At 39.5% G+C, this 9,799-nt stretch overlaps 2 protein-coding genes across 3 annotated transcripts in view; one reads left to right on the forward strand and one right to left on the reverse strand.

The window, feature by feature from the left end:
* Window positions 1–6,004, reverse strand: part of svild (supervillin d) — a 45,228-nt gene extending 39,224 nt beyond the window's left edge. Inside the window, exon 1 of the mRNA XM_083687084.1 lies at window positions 5,642–6,004. The gene's annotated coding sequence lies outside the window, so the exon portion shown is untranslated. The remainder of the gene's footprint in view (window positions 1–5,641) is intronic.
* Window positions 6,005–7,488: 1,484 nt separating this feature from the next.
* Window positions 7,489–9,636, forward strand: LOC310817448 (sperm axonemal maintenance protein CFAP97D1-like). Of its 2 annotated transcripts, none has more exons than XM_083688054.1 (6): window positions 7,489–7,703; window positions 7,831–7,901; window positions 8,032–8,153; window positions 8,594–8,717; window positions 8,887–8,952; window positions 9,498–9,636. In XM_083688054.1, the coding sequence occupies exons 1-6, from the start codon at window positions 7,583–7,585 to the stop codon at window positions 9,513–9,515; spliced, it is 522 nt and encodes a 173-aa protein (XP_083544180.1). In that variant the 5' UTR covers window positions 7,489–7,582; the 3' UTR covers window positions 9,516–9,636. The 2 variants fall into 2 exon arrangements, with proteins under 2 accessions (XP_083544180.1, XP_083544179.1); XM_083688053.1 differs by having other exon boundaries at window positions 8,887–8,978; window positions 9,498–9,521.
* Window positions 9,637–9,799: the final 163 nt, after the last annotated feature.

A 9,799-nucleotide genomic window follows, 5' to 3' on the forward strand; every position in this document is an offset into this window, starting at 1 on the left:
ACCAATTCTCTAAATTAGAAGGACAGCTACAGAATCTACACAATTTGAATGGGGAAATGTTGAGAAGAGCCTGGACCCCTGCTTCAGGTTAGAAATAGGACTATGTAATTTCTCACTTGTTTACTTATCAGGCCTGGACTTTAAAATTAATTCAACACCAGGCAGATGTCCACTTGAGCGAGCAAGAGAGAGAGAGAGGGCGAGAGGGAGAAAGCATACACAGACAGAAACAGAAAAGACAGCAGGATAGAATGATTCGTTCAACCAGCATATCAAAGTCATGGGGTCTCCGCTCTCAGACCCCACCAGACACCATCTGGATAGCTGGAATTCTACTAGGGGAGGGGGGGGGGGATATTCTGCCTCAGGGGATGGGTCAAGGTCATCATATACTGTACAGTATTAACAGTTCTGGAATTAACAGCTGATTCACATACAAACAAAAACAACATCAGCTTGCCTACTTGACGAAATCTAATTCAGACAAGCGATTGGCTGCATGCTTGGTTTCCAGGATCTTATCATTTCAGGTAATTTTTCCATATTGTTAAATTCCATTAATGTCTGAATTCCATGATTTTGTCCGCGTTTTTCTCATCATGAAATTAGAGGAGCCTGGCGTAAACATATGTCCATGTCAAGTGCTAATAAACACTTCATAAAGGCTTCATACATGGGCCTTCACTGTGCAGTGACCAAATACAGTTATCTGCTTATGTGTGGACATTGGCAGATAGTTAGCACTCTAACTGCTAACTAGATTTATAAATATGCCATATTGGAGATTAGACTTCCCCTGAGAGTTCCTATTGCTAATATTGCCATGTCCCCTTCACTCATTGTAAATATTTACAGAATGAAACTGCCTGGTGAGACAGCCAAGGAAACAGGATTAGCCGAAACAAGAGGCGAGGGGGTTGGTTCACTTTGAAATCTAATTTTGGTAACACTTTAGATCAAGGAACCCTATTTTGGCAGTACTCTTTTGAAGAGAAAAATAACTTATATTTTGAAGGACTTTTAGAAAACATAACCAACCTGGAAGTGGGTTCGACAACAGAACTGTAGCCACCGGTTCTCTCTCTTGTTGCCATCGTTACTCAGGATTTGATCAAAACGTGATATGACATTTACAAACGGTCTGTAGGCTCTGGCCAGCTGCTGCCTCAAAAAATAAATACAATGATGTGTATCACTTTACTTTGTCACTTTTTTAAGTTATAGGTACACATTAATTATGCTCAGTTACAAATGTTTGCAACTCATTAATTCATGTTAGTAACTCATTAATAAATAACGGTGTTACACTTTACATTAAGGTGACATTTGATCAGTTAGAGATATTGGAAACACATGAATAAATGGTCAATGTTGTTACACTTTACATTAAGGTGACATTATCTGTTATAAATGTTGGTAACCCATTAACAAATGGCCAAAGGTTTTTCTACATAAACCGGTGAACACAGAGAAGAGGTAAGTCATATGTCAACAAACACCTGCAGGGTGGAAATGTTTAAATGAGGAAAATGTTGATGAGGACATCAGGTTTTGAAGTATGGGCCATGGGGCAAAAAACATGGTGACAACTGTATTGTACTTTGGGAGATCTTCTCATAGTACAGGTACGTACAGATGTGTTGAATCAATTTGGTCCCAGCCGAATCATCCCCAAGTCAGGAAATAACTGTTTCCCAACTGTGCAACCATCGAAAATAATGTTGCATGATTTCACATCAGGGTTCGTTTTCAAAGCATTTATTAAAGTGCATTTATAAAGCATGAATAACTGGCTCCTGATTGCAAGCACCAAGTGACTATCAAAAAATCTAAACTAATGAGTTAACCGTTTGACTAAACATAAACCATTAACACACCCTTGACAAAGAGTAACTTAATGTAAAGCGTTACCCCAATTTCAATATAAACATGCACTTACCCCCACATCTGTCAATCCATACAGGACGTTTTTGAGTCCATATTGAGCCAAATTAGTATTAATTTTGTAATACCATGGAAGGGAGTCCACCATTCATAGGCTCCAAAAAGCATCAACATGTGCCATTGTTTAGGCTAGTAAGATACTTTTTGCCCTTTCACTCAGTTTTCAGGGGCGTGGCCTGCTGCTGCCACAAGTAGAATGAAAACTTGTTGAATCAGGGCACATGGAATAATAATGTAATATATGTCATTTCGCTTTTTTAATATACATATTAAAAAAATTATTATGTATCAGATGTCATGTTAATGTGGTGGATTTGACACACATGTTTTGGTCTTGCCATTTGCTAACAGGGTATTGGTCTGTCATATTTGAAGTACTGTCTAAAGTCCTTGGATTTACTTTGCAACCTTGTGCAATGATAGCATTATTTGGTGTACCAAATGAGGAAACAAGCATGACCAAGAAGCAACTCAACATCATAGCATTTGTTTCTTTGCTGGCACGTAGGCAAATTTTACTTCATTGGAAATCAAATATGCCACCCACTGCAGCACAATGGCTGAAAGATGTAATGCTATTTTTACATTTGGAGAAGATTAAATTTGCAATAAGATGCTCAGACAAATTTCAGTCAGTTTGGGAACCTCTTCTGTCATACTTCAGTAATCTTCAAGAACTTCCCAACACATTGATGGATTAAATTAGAAGATTTCAGGAGTCTATAGAGTCTTGCAGCTTGGGCCCACACTAAGGCACACTTGGCCGGTCATACAGAGCTCTGAAGTCATGTTGTCCCTCATTGAAATCCTATCCATTTACCCATTATTGATTTGACAGATGTAGGGGTAAGCGGATAATTGAAATTGGGCTAGATTTTAAAGTGAACACATCCTTTAAGAGCTTGTTCCTTAACTAGAAGGCTGATGCAGGCTCAATGGTTTTTAACCTAGAGTCGAGACTTCTCAAACTGCACTAGAGTCCCCCTGGAATTAATAAAGTGTCTCATCCTCCTGTAGCCATACAAAACTGTAAACTCACATCAATAATGGGTAAACATTGCGCAGCGAATCGCCTTATTTGCAGCTTTGCATTCACCCATGCCAAGAAGGCTACTTTCTAAAGTGAGATACAAATCTTTTTTCAAGAGGACCCAAACACATCGGGGGCCAAAAATGTAAACATTTCTGTTGTGCACTGAAATACGAACAGATTCCCATGAAATTTGGTCCGAAGAACTTCAGCTGACACCCTCCCCCTTACTAAATTCAAAAGTCATTAAAATGTAAACAATTATTTAATATAATTAATTATAGCGAAACAGCTGTATAGGCATAGTCAATTAAGGACACTTTGAAACTCTTCATTCCCCTTAAAAACATTACAAGTATTTCTATCCCTCAATAACTGGCCATACAATTGAGCCTTAAGTGGGAACACATTTTTTCTTAAAAGTATGACCAGCTGGTCAGAGCATAAGTCCAGTATAAAGTTTAAAATTTAAAAAATATTTTTTTTATTTTTTTATTTTTTTTAAGATAAAGGTTTGAATGGAACCGTGACCCTCAACACCACCCAAAAATGCTAATACCATATTTCAGTCTGGACTTGTTGGCTGAGTCGAAATGCAATGAGTGGTTGCTTCAGTTAATCCCACTGTTGCTAAACAAGTGTCATTGATATCAATTGAGCTCACTCCCCCTCTTCAAACACATCACTTCAGATTTATAAACCATTTGCAAGCCAACACAGGGTTCTCCACAACCCTTATCCACCCCATCCCACTCTTCCCACATCCTTCTGTTCCCCTGTCCCCCTCCTCCGTTGAGTGACAAAACACCTGTACAGGTAACCCAACCCAACCTAGGACTAGAGTCACACGTTCAGCTGAGTGACAACACTTACTACTATTCACAACATTTGCTTAACTGCTTCCCAACAACAGGGGCTCTGTCACCTTGTTTGGAGTCGCCATGACTTTTACATGGTGAAAATGGAGAAGGATAGGTAAAAGAATGACAGAGCCTCTCCCTGCTAGGACATGTTCTGCTGTCTGAGATATTTAGCACAGGCAAGAATGTTTGCTCTGCGGCAACAGGTCTTTATGAAGGCATGTATTTTTAAATTAACACAGACACACACACAGACACACACACACACACACACAGACACACACAGACACACACACAGACACACACACACACACACACACACACACACACACACACACACAACATTCCTCTCCTGTCTTACTTAACTCCAGTTGATGGTTGGATAGTAGATATGAAAAGGCCTGTTGTGACAATGCTTGCTGCAATATACACATGGGAAACTCTCTCACTCAAACTCACTCAAACACTGTACCTCTACATTCAGGAGGAATTAAGGTACAGAACTACCATTACAGTGAGAGGAAAGCAACAAGAGGTAGTGTAAAACCCTCCGATACCAAGTCAGTTAGATGATGGGGAATATTCAGGGCCATTCCATGCATGACATAACACACACAAGTGAGCTGGAAAGTAATTTGCTTATTTGTGGCACAAACCTCTCACTCCTGCACAGTGCACACTCATTAACAAAATATTCTCAGGCTCTCACATGGACATACACCAAACCCGTCAAACCATGGTTTCTGACACACTACTCTTGCACATTCACATACTGTACAATTCCTTACTCCTAACCTCCAATTAGTTTGCATCCATTTGCATGGAGCCGCAGTTTGTAAAGATAATGCTTTGATTCCAAAACAATCCTACAAGTCAGCTCAGCTCCCCTCTCTTTTAAATAGAAGTCAAACATTCACTCATATAGAAAAAGTATTGCCTTAAGTCAGGAAACCATTTCAGCATGTTCTATTCTGTTTTTCTCTTGCTTTCTTTTCCTTTGTTTTCACAGGTGTTTTAAAGAACACATCCACAATTGCTCACTTTAGGTCATTGTTTGCAGAAAGATTTTGTGTCAAGCTCACTCACTTGGGGGAGTGCTATAGCCAACTACATGCTGTCAACCAGAACACTTAGGTTTCTAGGCAGTCGGCCAAATCCAAGAAAGAGGGTCAAAGAATAAAGTTAGCTTTTACGACTTTGAGCTCATTCAGTGTTCGCCCTCCATTCAACAGTAGAGTACATGAATGACAGCCACATCCAAACGACTGGTTTACCAGCTGATTTATAAGGCCTGTCACTTGTGAGAATTGAAACATAAATTATCAAAAGCCAATAAGCATGAGAAGTGTATAGCTATAAGCTACATAGTGAGATGACAATGCTTTAAGGGCACTGAACCGATGGCCTATCTACTCTAGCCTCTTATTATCCAGGGGAACTAATAAGTAAGGAAGCTGCAACCGGTCACATCTCTAGGTTGTGTAAATGTGTTACATCAGGACTGATGAGCATTTCTTTGAGCACAACAGTCCTCAAAACACATGCACCCACCCACATACTGTACAATCACACACAAGTAAAACCGTACACTGTTTTGATGGAGCATTGTTATCAAACTGATCATTTCTCATAACAGAAGTTCACAATTATCAACAGAGAATATCTTACTGCATTGTGTTGGTCTTGAGACATGTCTTAAATACAATCGTTGTGGAAAACGATGAATAAATAGTGGGTGTAACACAATAGTTGCCGCTCATAACAGTGACCGTAACTTAAATAGCAACATAATAATACTGTTTCGTACCTGCTTTAAAATGGAACACTGCAACAAGAAGACAGAAGGATACAGTCAGCACGACAGTCATCCCCGTTTGATGAACCAGTGTGGTGGCTCTTTAGAATTCACTTCACAAACACGTAGGAAGCTTCAATGTAGGTGTCGCGGAATTTCAGGGGTTCCCTAGAATTTCATGAAAATGCAATACACGTGCAATGCAATGGCTTTGTTTTATGAAACTGCGGTACACAACACAGACTTCTACTTCCACAAAACACGACGACGGGGTTTGAAATTGAGTAGCAACAACGGCGTCCCAACGTCAACGTCTTGCTTGAAGTGAAGAGAAACTCCGAAATGATCAACCACTACACACGTCGGCTACCAAGCGATTTGAAGTGCAGTCTGAGCAACGTAGCAGCATTACTTCCCAGTTGTCAAATACAAAAGTTGAAACCACGCCCCTCCTTCTCCCTGTGACGCGACTGTAAACTGAATCAATCCCATCCGAAACTATCAGCGATCTAGCGCCGACGTGAGTCCATCAACGTATCCACATGAAACGCCATCGCGCCATAGACTAAGTGGAACACACACGCAATATACAATTTTCCTGGATATTGAATCTAGCCAGCTAGTTAACTGAAAGATTAGTGTCATACCTGTGGTTGACCAAACTGGTTGTTAGACTATAAATCCTTGCAGCGTTTCTCTTTGTGTGAGTGTATAAAGTGAACGTTCTGTTATTTTTCTGGGTTCATGAAGTCATGTATTATCTTTTTTTTTTTTTTTCCCCAAGCAAACACAGACACACATGACATGTTTATCATCCAATACGTAGTTTTCATAAGATGCAGTTCAGTATGCATGGTTGGAGTATGACAATCTCAAATGTGGAGTAAAGCCTACTGTAGCGTATAAGAAGCACTTGACAAAAGCTGTACAGATTATATGTTTTGATGTCATTAACCCATATGAAGGAGCTTTCCAAAACGATAATCACAAATGTAAAGATAAGCTATCATGAAATAAAAATGGCTCACAGCAACACAAGATATAGGTACATACATAATCTGGCATTCCAGATAATAAGCATTGCCCCAAGACAGACCTGGCCAACATACTCATCAAGCAGAGTGGGTAACTCTGTTCCTGGAGAAATGCAGCTGAAACAAAATGAGACAATACAAAGTAATGGATTGAACGTTAATTTTACTTCAAAGTGATGGTATCAACAATCGAATGACCTTTGATGGATTGCCACTGCTTTATTATTAGTTGTAAGTGTCATGTGGAGTTTATTTGGGTGCTTTTTGGACAGACTTGTACCCCGTCTACTTGCAGTAGCATTGTGGCTCATGGGGAAAATGCTCTCTGATGAAGGCGCTCCAGCATTTTGTCTTATTTTAGCTTACTTTAACTGTTGGAATATAGAGCTAAAAGAAGATAAAATGCTTGAGGGCACTGTAGGTAGTAGGCTTCAATGAGAACAAAACATCGACGCTATCGTCGTCAAAAAGGTCTCCAGCTTTGTGAACATGGTGTTGGGGATATTATAGTTTTTATTATAGATATTATTATAAATATGTGTCTTAAATACATTGATCAGTTGTATTAATCCACATTTCAGGGCATGAGAAATGAAGGTAAAAACATTACAGCGCATGGGCTCACAATTTACATTTAGGAATCAAAAAAGCGGAGTTCTTAAGTAGGTGCGTCATAATAAAGATGACTTCCATCTGTGATAGTGGACAAGTGGAACACTTCAGTGAGAAGGGTGGGAGCAGCTGACTCTCATTGACAGTGCCGTTGCCGTTGTGTCAGTTTGAGCACCCATCCATGTCATAATAGCGCAACAATGAAGCGGATATCAACGTAGTTCCGAATGAAGGTTCTTTCCCCATACTCTTGAAGGCTGTGTTTCACTCAACATTATCCTCGAGTAGATCAGCGGTGTCTGCAGCTATGAACAAAGCTGATTATTTAGCTTTCCCAGCTATTGTTGGGACGACTGGACAATACAATAATATGAGAAAAATGTGGGATGGCGAGCACTACAAATACCACATGGACAGGATGGGGAAAAGTGAGTTATTATATTTCTCTCTCAAAACACCATAATAGAGTCTGCTGACTGCATTGAAAACATGTACTATTTCTAATAATAGTTATCCCTGAAAAATTTACTGATATGCAATTTCAATGCTTAACAGCTAAACCAATGGTTGACAACAAAGCTCCGAGGACATACCTGCACTGTCATCTTAAAATGAAGAAAATTCAGGTACCATTCAGGTTACTCAATAGATTGTTACTATACCCTGCATACTCATAATACTGGACACACCCACTTCCGCCGATTTCTGCATGGCCTGACATTGACAACCTCATTCACCCACTCCTGTGTTGTGTAGATGGAGCAGGAGCGTCTGATGGAGCTAGAGAGAGACAATCGCCTGCTGGTGTCCAGGATCGCCCGCACCATGGGCACCAAGGGAGACCTGGACAACTGGAACGAGTACCAGCCCAAACCCAGGTGTGGCCACATTGCGTTGTCTTATCAACGATACTACTGTAGTCATACTCTTAGTAAGCAAGATACAGTACAACAACCACTTCAGTGTACCCACGTTTGGGTGTATGGGGCTACTGGGTTGATCCTAGTGTACCTTACTATAAATGGGCTGACTTTTAACTTCAGATGCATGTGTGTAAATCCTCTCATATACAATTGAACATGATTTACACAAAATATTTAACAAAATCACATCACGTTTAATTTGACCACTACTACATGTTGATTTGTGAGCTCTTATACTGTAAGTGGAGTGCAGTGCACTGTCACAGCTATGATTGCACACCGAACTGTATATATATATATATATATATATATATATATATATATATATATATATATATATATATATATATATATATATTATATTTATGACCACACACTTCCTGTTGTGTGTCCAGTGTTAACGCAGACCTGAGGAACCGAGAGCTGGTGAAGATTTCTCTGGAGAACCAAGCCATACTGAAAAAGATAAACATGACCAAGTCTGTCTACGACCACAGGACATGGCTGGACGACTTCAAGGTAAGACCTTACTTTGTGTGTGTGTGTGTGTGTGTGTGTGTGTGTGTGTGTGTGTCTATGTGTGTGTGTGAGAGAGAGAGAGAGAGAGAGAAAGAGAGAGAGAGAATGCCAACTTGCCACCATAGCTGTGTCCCAAATAGCATTGACACCTTCATTTCTATGCTTATAGGTCACAAGAGGTTACGTGAATCGCCTGTTGAAGTACCCAGAGCAACCCAGAGCCACACATCACAGGGTCAGTAACACACTTCCCTACAACAGGTTTACTGTCTCTTTCTCTATCCTTAACATTAGTGATTACCATGGAAATACTCTTAGAGAGAGTACTTCCCCACATTTAAATCTTTTTATAGCTTTGATGGTCATTTTGATTTATGTGCTCAACTTTCAAAGCTCTGAACACAAAACAAAAAACTGATAACATTAACAACGTAACAGTCTGTCAAAAGTTCAAAACTTTAAGTATACATTAGTTTTCATTGAGGACATTTATCAAACCAGAATCACTGATTCAAATAGAAATGATAGTTTTTTGGATTGCTGAGTAGCAGGAATAGAATCTACTAACTAATCAAATGGCAATCCATCTTACCACTTCATTAAAATCAGAATCTCAATGATATTCAGGTGATGAGTATTATATACTTTTATAGAATCCAAGTGTCTAGAAATAGTGTCAAAGCGATTTTTTATTGTTAATAATCCATCCAATACATCTGATGGAAATGTTGTCATGATGAATTCATCACAAGGTTGTGTTCTTGTCATTTTTGTCTTCAGGTGCTGAACTTGGTATAGAAGAGCTCATAACCATAGTAAACATGCTGACATTTTGCCACATACTGTAAGACTTAAAATACACTTTGTTCATGGACATTTTATTGATCTTTGTGTCAATTCCTCATTCTGTGTGTGTGTGTGTGTGTATGTGTGTGTGTGTGTGTGTGTGTGTGTGTGTGTGTTTGTGTGTGTGTGTGTGTGTGTGTGTGTGTGTGTGTGTGTGTGTGTGTGTGTGCGCGCGAATCTGTTGACTGCCTTCAAATAAACGCAAAGTTGGAAGAAGCAAGACTGATAATGAATCA

The sequence above is a fragment of the Argentina silus genome (assembly GCF_951799395.1).
Source record: "Argentina silus genome assembly, chromosome: 16".
In the NCBI taxonomy this organism is placed as follows: domain Eukaryota; kingdom Metazoa; phylum Chordata; class Actinopteri; order Argentiniformes; family Argentinidae; genus Argentina; species Argentina silus.